At 40.8% G+C, this 17,638-nt stretch overlaps 1 protein-coding gene across 2 annotated transcripts in view; it reads left to right on the top strand.

Moving 5' to 3' along the window:
* Positions 1 to 13,352: 13,352 nt before the first annotated feature.
* The window catches only part of PDSS2 (decaprenyl diphosphate synthase subunit 2), a 259,962-nt gene continuing 255,676 nt past the window's right edge, over positions 13,353 to 17,638 (top strand). The window contains exon 1 of one of the 2 annotated variants that reach the window (XM_059401141.1): positions 13,353 to 14,642. In XM_059401141.1, coding sequence (XP_059257124.1) covers positions 14,347 to 14,642 — 296 coding nt within the window. In that variant the 5' untranslated portion in view covers positions 13,353 to 14,346. The remainder of the gene's footprint in view (positions 14,643 to 17,638) is intronic. The other variant, XM_059401140.1, reaches the window with a different exon arrangement.

Genomic DNA, 17,638 nt, shown 5'->3' with positions numbered 1-17,638 from the left:
AATAAGAGAACTGAGGTACAACTATCATAAAAGAATTCCATGGGAAAATTTGTTAGGAAGAGGAGAGAGAGTCTGGGCTAGAGGAGAAGCAAGAAGGAGATCTATACCCAGGAAACTTCTTTTTTTTTTTTTTAATTTATTTATTTATTTGACAGAAATCACAAGTAGGCAGAGCAGCAGGCAGAGAGAGAGGAAGGGAAGCAGGCTCCCTGCTGAGCAGAGAGCCCGATGTGCTTCAATCCCAGGACCCTGGGTTCATGACCTGAGCTGAAGGCAGAGGCTTTAACCCACTGAGCTACCCAGGTGCCCCCCAGGAAACTTCTAAGACACCGATGTTGACCAGCTCATGCAGCTTTAGTGTCCTGGAATGCCCACAGACTGTTTTTGAACTTCATATATGCTTCCTTTAAAACAAGTACTTTAAAATGATAATTTTTCTTCTTTCTACAGTAGCAAAAGAATCTTATGTCAGTGTTAGAAGTAAACTCCGGGGGCACCTGGGTCGCTCAGTGGGTTAAGCCTCTGCCTTCAGCTCAGGTCATGATCTCAGGGTCCTGGAATTGAGTCCCACGTCGGGCTCTCTGCTTCCTCCTCTCTCTCTCTCTCTCCCTGCTTGCCTCTCTGCCTACTTGTGATCTCTCTCTGTCAAATAAATAAATAAAATCTTAAAAAAAAAAAAGAAGTAAACTCCACACCCACTGTGAGGGTCCCATTTCTCACTCTAGCTTTCTCTATTCTGTTATGATGATTCCAATTTCAAATTGCAGCTGTGATCATTCATTCCCTTTTAGAATAAGTATAAAGTTGAAACATCTTCCACAATATAAAACGAACCAATTACAATTTAAACAATGCATGTTTGGATCTTGACTTAACCAAGTCAAGTGTATAAAATCATTTTTGAGACAATTGGAATATTAAGGATTTTGGAAGTCTTGTGAGGTGAAATTGCATGATGGCTTCTTTTTTTTTAAGGAAATTTTTATTTCTTTTCTTTTTTTTTTTAAAGATTTTATTTATTTATTTATTTATTTGACAGAGAGAGATCACAAGAGGCAAGCAGAGAGAGAGAGAGGAGGAAGCAGGCTCCCTGCTGAGCAGAGAGCCTGATGTGGGTGGGACTCGATCCCAGGACCCTGAGATCATTACCTGAGCCGAAGGCAGAGGCTTAACCCACTGAGCCACCTAGGCGCCCGGAAATTTTTATTTCTTACAAATAGATTTTAAAATATTTAGAGGCAAAATATTATTATATCTGAGATTTGCTTCATAATACTTCAGCATTGTTTGGAAAAGGAGTACAAAATGTTGGTAATTTCCCAAACTAGATAATATGTACATACGAGTTCATTATCCTATTTTTTTCTACTTTTGTGTTAAGTTTAAACACCATAATAAAAAAAAAGAAAAGAAAAGAAAAGAAAACACCCATTTAAAAACACCACAAAAACACCACCAAAAGAAAAGTCTAGCTCAGAAGACATCTTCAACAGCAATTAGATTCCTAAAATAAAATGATATGTTCTAAGCCACCTAACTGGAAATATCCTTAAAACAGCATTACCACAGTATACAGAAGCAACTTAGGGTTCCAGTCCTCTTTTGTATGTATATACATGCTTACCCTAAGTAGGCAAATTGTATCATTTGGCCTGGAATTAGAAACAGTTGTTCTCCTTAAGTTTAAGGAGCAAAATACTTTATATCTGTATTTTTTTAAATTGATTTGAAGTTATGAAGACCTACATGTATATAGTGGAGAGTGATGGGAGTTCATGTTGTAAGCTCACTACATGCCAGGCACTGATCTAAGTACTTTCTGTCTATGAACTCATGCTCATATTTAAAATTACCCATTGATTAAGATATTATTGTTTGGGGCGCCTGCATGGCTCAGTGGGTTAAAGCCTCTGCCTTCAGCTCAGGTCATGATCCCAGGGTCCTGGGATCGAGCCCCTCATCTGGCTCCCTGCTCAGATAAATATTTTTATCTGTATTTTTATCTGTATATTTTTAGCTGTATATGCATTATATGCAACACAATGAGGGGCTTTCTGCACATACAATTGCTTCTCCCCCTCGCCTCTCTCTGCCTGCCTGTCAAATAAATAAAAATAAAAATATTTTTTAAAAAGATATTGTTCTTCCCATTTTAGACCTAAGAAAGGCACAGTACTGAGATGAAATTACATAATTTGCCCAGTATTGCACTACTGGTTAATACCAAAGCTGGGATACAAATTCAGGGCATCCGCTTCCTGTGTCTGATCCCTTAATCACCAAATTTTGTCACTCTCCATGGAAAAACTGTTGTAGAGTTGTTCTTTGTTTAGACTTTGGGAACTGGGACACTTTCATTCCTAGAAAAATAAAAGGATTCTTACTCCTTTTGACATCAGCATGTTCCTTTTATTTTGTCATGCACTTCAAACCTATTACTTCCAGTGTAGTCATACCAGCCCTATAATACCCAAGCATATTTATTACAGATGCTAGTGGCATGATTTCAAAGAACAGAAAACATCACAGCAAGCTCTTCTGATTGATTTAAGCCAGGATAATTTTCAGAAACCACTCTGACACTGTAGAAGTTGACAATGACATTTCTCTTATTTGGGAGTCAGCTTTTGGGAAATGACCTTACATGATTCTTCCTAAGTACCCGATCTTCTCAGATGGTCTTTTGCAAATTCTTTTCAGCCCAGCAAGTTGGTATCTCTGCTTCCATGTTGCCAAGGTTGATGATGGAATCCTCTCTCTCTCGTTCTCAATCTGTCTCTTTCTGTTCAGATCCATTGTCTTATTGTTTATTTGGCAAACAAATAGTTTATGAAAGTTGATTTATCTATGGGCCACATAATAATAGGCTTTGAATATGTCAACTTTAATTTCGGGGACTTCTAATAGTTATTTCTAGAAAGGAATTAGTGTGAGTCTACATAGGGCTTTAAATTGACTTATTTGACTGAATTGGTCATTGAACTTATGAAAAGAAGGGCTTGGCACATCTGGGTGTTTCAGTTAAGTGTCTGCCTTTGGCTCGGGTCAGAATCCCAGGTTCCCGGGATCAAGCCCCACACTGGGCTCCTTGCTCAGCTGGAAGCCTGCTTCTCCCTCTCCCTCTGCTTTCTGTTCCTCCTGCCTGTGCTCTCTCTGTCAAATAAATAAATGAAATCTTAAAAAGAATGGCTTGACAGAGTTTTATCACTAAATTTGTAAAAAGTGATTTTTTTCGAATTAACTGATCATGCTGATTTGATTGTTCACCCTTAGATACAGCTATCCCTGAATGAAATATTTTCCAACTTGGAGGGGGGGGGGGGACTATATTTTAAGACAGAGGAAATATTTTCAGATAGTTTAGGGTTTGTATTTATTATTATAGGGCAACAGTTACTGACCAAATGCTTTGCCAACTCTATAGTCTGAGGTAATCAATCTTTGTACATATAACAAATGCAGTATGTCATGACTCCCTTTCACCTGCTGTTAGCGGTATATGCATTATATGCAACACAATGAGGGGCTTTCTGCACATACAATTCTATTAACATTTCTCTAACTCTAGGGAATGAAGTCTGACCTATGAATTTCTTTTAAAGAAAAAGAAAGAAAGAAAGAAAGAAAGAAAGAAAGAAAGAAAGAAAGAAAGAAAGAAAGAAAAAGAAAGAAAGAAAAGAAAGGAAGGGGGAGTAAAAGAGACAGAACCAACACAAAATAACAGAGAAAGACTAGATTATAATTTTTCTAGAGTAGTAATTCTCAACCCTGGCTGCATATTAGGATCCCCCAAGGAATATTCCAAAAATACTGATACCTTGTCCTCAAGCCCAGAGATTTTGAGTGGTTGTGGTAATTTTTGGTCATCATGAGAGTCGTTTAAATAGCAACGGAGAGCTAGTTGAACTTGTAGTGAAGGAGATATTCTTTAGCTTGGGGTTCGCAGTCTCGTGAGAAATCAAATACAACTCAAATAACTTCTGAATTTGAGTGTGATTGTGGAGCGAACATGGGAACAAAGAGTAAAGACTTAGCACATTCATTCATTACTCATTTAACTGACCAACAGATATTCATGTGGTGTCTATTCTTCCGCAGACACTGTTTTAAGAATGGGGTGCGGTGGCAAACAAAACAATTAAAGAAGAATATTAGGGCCCTCTCTGAAATCTTCCTTGTGGACCTCAAGTTTCAATCTATGTCAATGCCAAGATCAATCAGGTTGGTTGGTTGAGAGAGAGAGAGCATGAAATGACCATAAAATCAGATTAGTCTATTACTTAATTTCATTCATGGAATAAAAAGACTCTGATACTTAAGTAGACCCAAAATATCATCTACTTTTGTTTATAGATGAGTAATTTTAACCTCATAAGAGTTAATGACTAGCCTATGATCATACAGTCATTCAGGACAGAGCTGGAGAACCCAGACTGTTGACCTTTTATAATGTCATCTGTGTTCAAGTGAAAACCTTCTCAGCTGATTTTTTTTTTCTTCTGTCATTCCATGTTCCTAAAAGAAAACAGCCTCCTGGAAAGAGCTTTTGTAAAAGAAAAAGACCAAGTTCTTCCCCTATTGAGCTAATCCTAGTGTGAAATTAACTAGCAGCACTGCTAGTCAATTCCACATTGCTGCCCTGTGGGGAGAGAAACTAGCAAAAAAAAAAGGAGAGTAGGTCTTGGTCTATTTCCTCCCTAACTGCAGTTGTTCTAAGGTCAAATGCACTGAACATCAGAAGGAGATAGCAAGAAAGGACTATAGTGTACCTAGGGAGTGAGGATCTAAGAAGGGAAGAAATAAAAATTAAACCCAAAAGAAAAATTACAATGAAGAATTATAGTCATATGCACTTTCCCATTTCATCTTTGAGGGCTCATCTGTAAAATGGAAAGGGCATTCAGCAATCTTCTCAGTGATGAGGGAAATACAGAACATACTGTAATGAGATTCCGTTTTTTACCTGTTCAAAATTTTAAGAGGGCTGACAGGGGTGCCTGGGTGGCTCAGTGGGTTAAACCCTCTGCCTTTGGCTCAGGTCATGATCCCAGAGTCCTCAGCAGGGAGCCTGCTTCCTCCTCTCTCTCTGCCTGCATCTCTGCCTACTTGCCATCTCTGTCTGTCAATAAATAAATAAAATCTTAAAAAAAAAAAAAAAAAGAAGGCTGACAACATCGAGTGTTGAGAGAGTGTGATCCACGGGATCTCTCATAAACGGTGGTAGAAATGTGAATTGATAAAGCCGCTTTAGAAAGCAATTTGACATTATCTATTAAAGTTGAATATTCTCGTACCCTATAACCCAGTAATTCCAATGCTAGATACAAACTCTTGACACATGAACCTGGAGGCATTTGTAAACCTCTTCATGACAACATTGTTGTAACAAAAAAAATGTGGAAGCAATCCAAATGTCTATTGACAGGAGAATGGATAAAGTGTGTATATATTCATTCAGTGGATATTATACAGCAGTCAAAACAAATAAATTGTCACTATACACGCCAATATGGCTGAATCTCAATAAAACAACATTGAGTAAAGAAAAGAGGTCACAAGAAATTACATGGGAATTAGCATGGAATCTCTTTTCAAGATAAAAATAACAAATACATATAAATAATACACTTTTTAGAAAAGCATGTATTATTAAGTTCTTTTTTTTTTAAATTATGAGAGAGATGACAGATAATAGATAAATAGAGATAATAGAGAGAGAATGATAAATACAAGGCTCCAGATAAAGATAACTTTGGGTTGAGGAAGGAGAATGGGATGGAGAGGTCCACACTGACAATTCTGTCGTCAATATTCTAGTTCCTGTAATGATGGTGGCTTCCCAGCATGTATTCCATTACACAAAGATCAGCAGATCATTGTATTAGTTATTTGTTTCAGTATAATAAATTCTCCACAAATTTAGCAACTTGAAACAATAAATATTTGGGGCACCTGGGTGGCTCAGTTAAGTATCTGCCTTGGGCTCAGGTCATGATCCTGGAGTCCGGGGTTCAAGCCCAACATTGGGTCTCCCTGCTTAAAGGTGAGTCTGCATCTCCCTCTGCCTCTCCCCCATTTATGTTCTCCCTCTCTGTGTCAAATAAATAAATAAATAAATAAATAAATAAAATCCTTTTAAAAAGAAACAACAAACATTTGTTATTTCACAAAGTTTTGAGGGTCAGGCATCTGTGCATGTGCCAGGTTGGTGGTTTTGGCTCAGGGCCTCCCATGAGGTTATAGTCAAGCTATGAGTCAGGACTGCAGTCTCTGAAGGCGCTGGGGGACCCACTTCCAAGATGGCTCATTCACATAGCTGTTGGCCTGAGGCTCAGTTCCTCACCACATGGGCCTCTCCATAGAACTACTCATGGCATGGCTTCTCTCGGAGCAAATGATATGTGTGTGGAGGGGGAGAGAGGGAGAGGGAGGAAGGGAGAGAGGAGGAGCAAGAGAGAGCCCCATTTGGAAACTGCAATGTCTTTTACAAAACTAATATCAAAAGTGACACACTGTCACTTCTGCCGGATACTATTAATCACACAGATCAGCCATAAGACATTGTGGAAGGGGACACCACCAGGCGGGACCACCAGAAGGCAGGGATCCCTGGGCACCACCTGGAGGCTGTTTACCCCCACTGTAAAATTTTTAAAAAGCACAATGCGTGGGCCAATGATAAAAGTGTGTCAAGAAGCAATTATGTGCACTTGAGTTTGGAAAATAAATGAATAAATCAATAAGCGCGTTCAGTTCTGAAGACAACAGGACACAGGAGAAGGAGTGAGAGGAGTTTGAGCTTTAATTCTCACCTTTACCGCATTTCAGCTTTATGAATTTGGGCAAGTCATTTGACTTGCTTCCATTAAAAAAAAAAAAAAAAGAACGAGAAGATTTACTTGCCTCTTTAAAAATATTTTATTATGAGGGGTGCCTGGGTGGCTCAATGGGTTAAGTGGCTGCCTTTGACTCAGGTCATGATCTCAGGGTCCTGGGATGGAGTCCCGCATGGCGCTCTCTGCTCCGCTCAGCAGTCTGCTTCCCCTTCTCTCTCTGTCTGCCTCTCTGCCTACTTGCGATCTCTCTCTGTCAAATAAATAAAAAAAATAAAATCTTTTTAAAAAATATTTTATTACGAAAATGTTCAAACATATACAAAATGGAATAGTGTAAGGAATGCCACATATGCATTATTCAGAATCAGCAACTTCGTAGATTTCAGCATTCTTGCTTTGTCTATTTTTTCCTCTCTAAAAGTGTCTCAAAGAAAATTCCTGACACTGTACTGTTTTACCCCATATACTTAAAAATACAGAAATTTTCTAATTGACATACTCATAAAGTTAATAACTCCTTTGTAATATCTAACGTACTAAAACTAGAATTCCAATTTCTTTAATTGCCTCCTAATTTACTTCATACAGTTGGTTTGTTAGAATCAAGATCCAAATAAGGTCCACATGTTATACTCATTGTGCCTCTCAAAATCTCAATGTACAGGAGTCCTATACCACATCCTGTCTCATCCCCTTGCCTTGTTGAAGAAAGTCAGTCAGCTGGCTGGAGGACATCTGACAGGCTGGATAGGTCAGTTTGTTTCCTCCAGGAGCTCTTTCCCTTGCTCCACGTCCTCCTATGTTTCTAGAAAATTGGAAGTTAGACCTATTGGCTTGATGAGAATTAGGGTCCACTATTTTGGCAAAAATGGTTCCTAGGCGGTGCTGTATACTTTATAAGGCACAGCTGTGTCGGCCCCCTACCCCCATGCCCCTCATCCCTGCCCCCCCAACTCCCCGTACCTAGCAAAGCTGACGTCAGTGACGCAAGGAGTGTCTCCACTGCTCCTCTGCTCTTTCCTATCAGCCTCTCATCTTTTGAGGATTGCTGCCCGAGCGGATGATTTCAGTGTCGATTTCTCCATTCTATCCTTTCTCCCTCTTTTATTAGACAGAATTATGTTAGGAAGAAGAACTTTCCCTCACCAGCCTGGACTGTCTACGAGAAGTGGCTTGTTCCCTGTTTTACATCCTCTCAGCCTGCCTGTCGCTCCAGCCATTGCCCAAGCAACCTGCTTCCTGCGGATGTAACCTGACAGCCCTTCTCCACATATGCACTGCCTACATGTCACATTCTGCCCCCAAGCCCCTCTGACTCCATGAGGGTGCGATATCTGCCTGGCGCTCACATGACAGCTTAGAAGTGTGAGGGGGCCAATGCCCCAAAGGGGAAAGTTGGACCAATGGAGGCTAAGAGCTGGTCCACAGCTGCCCCTCTCTTGCACCAAATTGACAGTTATGAAATATCTTCTACATGGCAACTCAGAGTCCCAGCAGGCTCAAGGCCTCCTTTCCCACAGCAATGACTAACTCGGAGACACCCTTGTATTAGACCTCCTGTGATTCACTCTTCCTAGTCATCCGCTGCTGCTTCCTGAGGTGGCTATCCAAAATAAAACTACCTCCAAGTAAGCCCTTGTCTCAGATTCAGCTTTCAAGGGGGTGACCCGGACTAAGTCACCTTCAAGTACAATTCTTATAGGAAGGCAGGATAAATGCTCAATTCTTTCATGATATTGAAAATATTCAGAGTATTGCCCTAGTTGTGTCTAATAACTAACTCAAGGGTTTATATGTCATCAGTGAATCTTGATCAGTTATAGTTCTTACTCTGTTTTGATGCTCAGATTGTCCCCTTTGCAGCTAGTGGGAGCTCCTTTTATGCTGATTCCTTTGTCCCTTTGACCTGACTCATTAGACTTTATTTTTTAAAAAAGATTTTATCTATTTATTTGACAGAGAGAGACACACTGAGAGAGGGAATACAAGCAGGGAGAGTGGGAGAAGGAGAAGCAGGCTTCCCACTGAGCAAGAAGCCCCATGCGGGGTTTGATGCTGGGCTCCATCCCAGGACTCTGGGATCATGACCTGAGACAAAGGCAGACGCTTAATGACTGAGCCACCCAGATGCCCCTAGACTTTAGACTATAATAGAATCCCTGATTTCTGGCACAACAGGGTGTCCCAGGCTCATCAGGCACATTTCTTGCCCCAGCCCTGAAATCTGCCATTTTTTTAAAGGACTCATCTCTTTTAACAGGGAATGGTGTTTTAAAAGTATGATTATGAGTACTAAAAGTGGTCATTGCTATAAGGCTATCATTATTTCCAGGCCTTTTCAAGGGACAAAACAAGTAAATGCTTCTCCCCCACTCCCTAGATGCAAAACTTTTCTTATTGGGACTTAAGAAACATTTTTGAAAAGGAAAAATTATATAAGTTCATACTATTTCCAATTTAACTGTAATTTTACATGGAGTCTCTCTCCTCATTGTTCCTAACAATTCTAACATTTGTTTTTACCTATAATGTATAAGAATAGCTCGAAGATAATTATATCTATATTTCTACCAGCAATAAGACTGCAGATTGAGGGGCGCCTGGGTGGCTCAGTGGGTTAAGCCTCTGCCTTCGGCTTGGGTCATGATCTCAGGGTCATGGGATTGAGCCCTGCATCAGGCTCTCTGCTCAGCAGGAAGCCTGCTTTCCCCCCTCTCTCTACCTGCCTCTCTGCCTACCTGTGATCTCTCTCTGTCTCTCTGTCAAATAAATAAATAAAATCTTTTTAAAAATGCTTAAAAAAAAAAAAGACTGCAGATTGAAGTTTAAGATTTCTTCGTAAGTTTCTTTATCCCGAGAATATATTCCCCTATAAATGCACTGTAAAAACACTATTTTCTAAAATCATTTCATTATTTACTTACTGTGGTTATGCCACCCACTCAATATATGTTTAGATCATTTGCTTCAGCTTGTTTTCAAATTTTAGCAATTACATGTTTCTTTAGAATTGAAAATTATTTAGATATGTAAAACATATACATGACTATTTCTTAAATACGGATCATTTATATAGCACTAACAAAAAATGAAGAACAGGACAACAAAAGAAACAAAAACTAAACAAAGTTAAATAACAAATAAGAAATTGGGATATGTAATTGGAACCTCTAGGAAAATTAATTACTTTTTTACAGATTGTGTAATAAAAGACTTGACTGTTGTCTTTGTTAGTTGACCAATACCACAATGCATTACATGACTGTACGTTCAAAACTATATAGTCAAGGTATATTCAGGGTGGTCTGTTCCATACCTGTCCCCTCCAGCTGTTTCTTCCCAACCCAAAGATATAGGCAAGTGTATATTCGTAGTTCACCTATCTTCCCAAAAAAATACTGTACTGTTCTGCATCTTGGTGTGTTTTTGGTTCCTGTTATTATTTTAAAGTTAACCCATGTTTTGGAGCTCACATTACATCCTGTTTGGAGTTCCACAGTGTATTTCATTGTATGGATTTACTCCAGTTTATTCACCTACTACCCTACCCTTGATTGTTTGGTTGGTTTCTAATCTTTCACGATTATAAATAATATTACAGTAAATAACCTTGTGCATAAGTCATTTTGTATTTTGGAAAGGGTTCCTAGAATTGGGATTTCTGGGTCAAAGTATAAATGCACACGTAATTTTTTTAGGGATTATCAAATTCCCTTCGATAGATGCCGTGAACCATTTTCCAATCTCCCTGGCGACATGTGCTGTCCCAGTTCTCCACAGCCAGCAGCCCAGTAGATGGTCAAACTTTCAGGTCGTTGCTAATTTGATTATTTGCCTCCTTTTTATCATTCTGCCCCAAGATACACCATAGTGCTTTTCAACTGCTTTTGGAGGAACTTTTCTTAGCATAAACAATAGGTGATTGTGTTGAGGGTGGTGGAAGGAGGGTGGCTGCCGCGTCCCTATCTATGTCCACTCACTTAATCATGGAAATGCCAAAGCCCAAAGCATACACCATCCTTGTTAAGACCTTGTACTTCTAAAGGCTGGCTTAGGTTTCCAGCCAAAGAAAAGGACATCAGATATAACTCAACTTGTTTCTTTTTTTTTTTTTTTTTTAATTTTATTTATTTATCAGAGAGAGAGAGGGGGAGAGAGCAAGCACAGGCAGACAGAATGGCAGGCAGAGGCAGAGGGAGAAGCAGGCTCCCTGCTGAGCAAGGAGCCCGATGTGGGACTCGATCCCAGGACGCTGGGATCATGACCTGAGCCAAAGGCAGCTGCTTAACCAACTGAGCCACCCAGGCGTCCCTCAACTTGTTTCTAAGATCAGCAGAATGCAGAGAGGATAGTAAGTGAAATCTACTGGCACTTTACCAACTTCAGGATCCTCAGAAAGGTGAAGGAGGAACCATGACCATCTTTTGTCAGCTTGCTGTCTCCTAAACAACCCCAAATCCAAGGAGATGGAGAAGTCCCTGTACATGGCTGGAAGTTTCCACTGGTTGTGGTGTGACCATTTTAACCCGCAAGGCTACTCACATGCAGAACCTCTTCTTTTGCTGCTTTGTGGGAGTCAGTGTCATCAATTGTCCTTGTTTTTTGTTTGTTTTGTTCTTGTTTATTTGTTTGTTTTCAGTATCTCCCATTTCCCTATATTCCCATGGGTGATTTTGGCCACTGGGCACACTTGGCAATGTTCTGAGACACATCAGGTTGTCACAGCCTTGGGGGGTGGCTACTGCTGGGATGTTTACTAAACATCCCACCATGCACAGGACAGCCTCTCCCCATAACAAAGAATCCATGCCCTCAAACATCAGTAGTACCAAGGGTGAGAAGCTCTGCTACACTCTTTCTTTATGCACATATTTGCAGACGCTTGCAAAATGACTCTTACCAGTGGCAGAGGAACGACAGAATCACAGATACTTCCTCTCCCTGCTCCCCCAAAAGTCACTATCAATTCAGAAATTTCTTTAGTCAGAAAGACTCAAAGGAGTGATATATTTATCTGGAATAAATACCATTTTAACCTTCTACAAGCAGATTATCATTAGGTATAATGCAACCTTTTAACTGTAAGTATAAAAGAAAGTGCTGATTATTTAAAGTAAATGGGACCAAAAGTCACATGAATAATCAAAAACTTGGTTAATAGAGTATGACCGGAGAATAATGCATTTGGTTTCTGTGGAGAAATTAAAGTACATGCTGTGAATTGGTATTAAGGAAATTGCATGAAAAGTTAGTCTTAAGGTTCTGTGATTCTGAAGAAACAGCCTCAGGTGCACAATCTATCACATTCAGCCTTTATCTCTCTTCATTTTTTCATGACTTCTTTCACCTTGGATAACCCAGAAGCTCAGGCCTTGGAACTTTTTGAAATGGTAAGATAGCTCACTCTCCACGTTTATTTTCATCTAGAGCAGAGCTGAATTTTATTGCCAGAACTTTGTTATCTCTTCCACAGGAATTATTTTGAACTTCAGCTTCCCTTATTTTGTGGGCAAAGACTGTATTTAACACTTACAAGCTTAATTCATTTCATCTACAGGGTACCCCTGAGAAGTTATGCCTAAAAGTGAATTTTTGGAAATAAAATTGGATTTTTAAATCACAAGGGAAATTAGCTATTCAAAGGGAGTCTGAGGCTAAATATTTGTAGAGAAAAGCATCTTTCTGCAAAATGAGTACTCTTTTCGTCCTTTTTTAAGTCTACATTTTTATCTGTAGCCTGAATCTAGTCTAGTATTGTGCATGATACTAATTTGAAAAATATCAATCATAAATTTGAAAGCATTTTGAATGTTGAAGCGAGTTTTACAAGCTATTTTTAAGAGTGTAAAATTGGGTAACACATCTTTCATTATGAACAAGGGTTTGTTTGTTTATTTATATATTGGGGAGAGAGAGAAAAAGGGAGGGTGTAAGGGCAGAGGGAGAGGGAGAAGCTCCAGGCTCAGAGGTATCCAGAGGCTGGGCTGGATCCTAGCACTCTGGGATCACTACCTGCCCCAGTGAGCCATCCAGGCACCCCTAACCAGGGCTTTTTTTTTTTTTTTTTTTTTTTTTTAAACACTTGCTTTGGGTGATGAGAAAAGGGGCAGGATACTAGGTATACCTGAAAAAAGAAAAGGTAGCATTGCTTGAATGACAACCCCATTGACTGCTTCTCCTCAGCAATAAAGAGTAAGGAATGGTTAGTAGGTTGTTACTTCACGCAACGCTGTGGTTAAGAGCATGGATGCGAAACCGGCCTGTGATAACACACTTGTTAAAGGCCTGGTGTGGCCTTTGACCGTTTGCACCACTTAGATGTGTCTCAGTTTTCTCACATGAAACATGGAGAATACTAACACTACCTATTTAATGGAGTTGTTTTGGGGATAAAATGAGCTAATCATGAGCCGTAAGTGAAAAGCACGACGGTCGGTGATCCGGTTTTGAATCCTGGTGGCGAATCGAAGCGCGCTTCCGAGGGAAAAGACGAGAGAGGGGGGGCCCGGGCCTTTCTGCACCCCTGTGAAGGCAGGGCTCCTTCTGCCTGGGCGGTACACAGGGGGAAACCAAGACTCAGCGGGGAGGCTGGTGATTACACAAGGATCAAGGGTATTCCTTGGGGAAAGAGAACCCTTTCCGCCGGGCCACGCCACCTTCCGTCCCGTTGGGAACTGAGGGCGAAGAGGGCTCAGTCACACGCCTAGACTTTGCGTCCCACTACTGAGTAGCGAACCATAGCTTCCCAAGGCCAGTCGCCCTGAGGGCCGCCCTCCGGTCCACTACCCGAGCCAGGGGCTGGTGGACAGCTGTGAGAGGCTTCCCAGGGGAACGGGCACCTCTGCCTGGCGCCCTTCCTTCCGGGCGGGCTGGGAGCCATGAAAAGACTTGGCAGACACCGACCCTCGTCCATGACACAAATATTTCTGTGCGCCACTCTGTGCTGGGCGTTGGGCATGCTCTGATGAATCAGACTGGGCCGAGGCTCCGAACACGAGTGTACCACTCGGCCGCTTCCAAGACCTAACCGACTCCCAGGAAACCGAGGTCTTTCCAACCTTGGGTGAGCAGGAGGTGTGGGAGGAGCTTAAGCTTTCGCCCGACCCCATCGCCTTCCCGGACTCACGTCCAAAGCCCCGCCCCCTCGGGGGTGTTCACGACTGTGCCATAAAGTAGGGAACAATCTTTGCTCCTGAACTACCCGCCTCTATCTTTACGACAGACCGTATTCCATCTCGCCAATATGGCATCCCCCATTTAGGAGGCGGCCGTGGTTTCTACCCAGATAGCCGGGGGCAGTGCTGAGCTCCGGCAGTTGGTTGTGTCACCCGAAGCGCTGAAAGCTGCAGTTAACGTGCTTTTCTGGTCACGCTTCCAGGAACTCACCCTCCTCTGAGAGTCAGGAGTTGCCGCTTTCTTCTAGTTCCTGCAAGTTCTTCCTCTGCCCCTGGTTTGTTCCTCGTGCCACCTCCGGACACCCCCAAGTCCCTGACATTCCCAGACTCAAACTATGAGCCTTCGGCAGCTGCTGTTGCGCTTGCCCCGTTATCTCGGGGTGTCGGGTTCCCCGCGTCGCTGGTGGTGGTCCCCGTCCCTCGATACCATCTCCTCGGTGGGCTCCTGGCGTGGTCAGTCCTCCAGGTCCCCGGGCCACTGGAACCAAGTGGTGTCAGAGGCAGAGAAGATCGTGGGCTATCCCACGTCTTTCATGAGCCTCCGCTGCCTGCTGAGCGACGAGCTCAGCAACATCGCTATGCAGGTGCGGAAGCTGGTGGGGACTCAGCACCCTCTGCTTACCACGGCCAGGTGAGCTACTTACTCCCTATCCTCCTGACACGCTCGAACCCACTCGAATCCTTTTTCCTGGCCGACACCCCCTGGCTCGCTCAGACTGACTCCCTGCTTATTTCTTTTTACCCCTTTCTTTCCTTAGCTCTCCTGGACATTTGATGTCGTCTCTTCTCCAATCCGCTCACCTTAACTTTCTTCTCCATTTGCTCAGCTGAGCGGATAAGTAGTTTAGTTTTGAGAAAACACCTGTAGTCTTCTCGCGTTTCTGCTTCTTAATTATGAGGGTAAAAATGCCTCAGTGAATTGTAGAGAAATCGAGTAGGGATGTGGGTGTAAGTCACTTTGGGAAATGGTCTTTTAAAAATAGGATAGATTAATTTTCGGTTCCGGACTGTTCCAGTGGTCGCCTCCAGAAAAAAATGGGAGAGGGGGAGATGTTGCTGAAGGTAGACAGTTCTTTGCAACGAATGTTCCAGCCTTAAAGTAAGAATCTATCCAGTCAGTAGTCACTGTCCTCTTGGGATTTTTATCACTTATTCTGGACTACTACTGTGAAACTTGCTATTAGTATTTTAAGACCACAACTTATGCTTCCAGTAAAAACAAACAAACAAAAAACTTTTTTATTTGAAAATAATTTTAAGCATACAGAAAAGTTGCAAGAATAAAAATAGTTTAATCAGATTCCCTATTCTAAACATATGTACATACTATTTACATTTATGTGTAAATACACACATTTTTAATGAATTATTTGAGAGTAGAATGCATACATCATGGTCCTTTATGCCTAAATATGTAATTGTGTATTTCCTAAGTGTAGGAATATTCTTAACAGTAATCAATTTAAACACATTTAATATTGATACAATACTTTATTAATATACCATTGATATTCCAGTTTTGTTAATTGACCCAGAAATATCCTTTATAGTATTCTTTCCTCTCTAGTTTAGGATCTAGCCTGGGATCACGTATTACAGTTAATAGTCATGTCTCTTTCATCTCCTTCAACTGGGAACATTTCCACAGCTCTTGCTTTTATGAGTAGAGCTTTAGTTAGTTCTCAGATGGGGCAGTTTTGCCCCCTCGGGAACATTTGGTAGTACATTTGGTAGTATATGGAGGAGTCATGCCTGGGGCATGCTATTGGCACTTAGTAGGTAGAGGCCAGGGATGCAGTTAAACACCTTGGAATGCCCAGCACAGACTCTACAATGAAGAATTACGGGCCTCCCAATGTCAATAGTACCAAGGTGGAGAAATCCTAGACAAAAATTACCTTTATTTCCCCCATTTTCCTTTTTTAAATGAAACTTATTTTGAGGTAATTATAGATTCACACACTGTTGGAAGAAATAATAGAGATCCAATGTACCCTTTACTCGTTTCTCCCAATGGTAACATCTGGCATAACTATACTCTAGTATCACAAATAGATTATTGACATTGATACAGTCCAAGATGCAGAACATTTCTGTCACCACAAGGATCCCTTATGTTAGTCTTTTCCAGCCACTCCCACTTCTCTTGCTTACCCCCTTGGTATAATTTTTTGAGACACCTGTCATTTCTTTGTTACTACAGAAGTGACCAAATAACAATAAAGTGAGAAGTGACCAAATAACAATAAAGTGATTTTACTTGTCGGCATTGTTTCCAGTATCAGGAATATCATGTTATCAGTGGACTAAACTTGTCCTGTAGTTAGAAGGTTAATTCTCTGTAGATTTTAGATGTTACACACTCAAAACACACACACACACTCATATGTACTTACATGTTTTAAGGCTTATTAATGAAACTAATGAGCTTACCATCTAATTTAAAAGCTGTAACTACCAATCCTTCTGAAACTATCTGTACTCCACAGTCCACGTCCCTGAATCCGAGTGTACTGGATTTTGTGTTTGTTTTTCCTTTTTAAAAGCTATATTGGTGTTTCTCTAAATAATATGTTAAATTTTGCTCACTTTTGAAATTTATAAATATGGTAGCTTATTGCTTGTAGTCTGCGCTGCTTACTTTTTTATCCATAATTGTTCCTAAGATTTGTCCATGTCGTGCTTAATTGTACTTCATTAGTTTTTCACTGGTGTATGAAATCCCGTTGTTTGACTATGCCATAGCCTTCTCTCAATCAGCATTTGAGTGGTTTGCATTTTTGTTTTATGAAAAATGCTGCTGTGAATGTGCTTGCGCATATCTCCAGGTGTACTTGTCTTGAGAGACTAGATGGAGGAGGAGTGTATGCACGTGTTCAGTTTTAGTAAATAATAGTAAATTGCTTTCCAAAATGATTGTACCAGCTGCTGCTCTCCTGAGCAATGTCTGAGTTCAGATTACTCCATGTTCTCCTAGCACTAGAACCTTGAAGTTTCTTAATTTTTGCTAATCAAATAGTGGGTTTCACTGCGTGTGGTGGTAATAGTAGTGTTAGTGGCAGGGCTCGTAATAGTACGTTGCATTGTGCCTATTATTGTCTTTGTAATAAAACATTGAAGTTAAAAGGGCAGAGCTGGAAAAGGCCTTATTAATGTGTATATTCTGAGAGTTGTAATTCATCTACTTAGTTGCCAGAACATTAGAAGGGGTGTTGGAGAAGATGCCTTCTAAAGCCACCAGAGACACACTAGATGAAAGCTCGTAAGACATAATTGGCTCTAAAATTTCCTGTTTGTCGCCCGCCCTGACTGCCCAGTATCATAGCACAGTGAAAGAAGTGGAGAGGAACAAAATAAATAAGTTGCAGTAAAGGTGATAACATGTATGAATTGTTTTATTTTGTGAGAAAAGGAAGAGCCAACGTGCATGTAGTTTTATTATTCTTTGATAGTGTATCACAATTTAAACGGTCTGAACTCAAGAGCAGAACAAAAAAACCTTTGGGGGAGGATGTCCTATTTTTATCTGTTTTAGTAGCGGACCAAGCATTTGATCCAAAGGGTAATAAGCAGACTGTGATTATTGTAAATTATAGCTAAAAACATGGATTAAGCAACTATATATTT

Source organism: Mustela nigripes, chromosome 5 (genome assembly GCF_022355385.1).
Source record: "Mustela nigripes isolate SB6536 chromosome 5, MUSNIG.SB6536, whole genome shotgun sequence".
NCBI classification, from domain to species: Eukaryota; Metazoa; Chordata; class Mammalia; order Carnivora; family Mustelidae; genus Mustela; species Mustela nigripes.
Note: the sequence above shows the minus strand (reverse complement) of the source record. Positions and strands in the feature narration are given on the sequence as shown.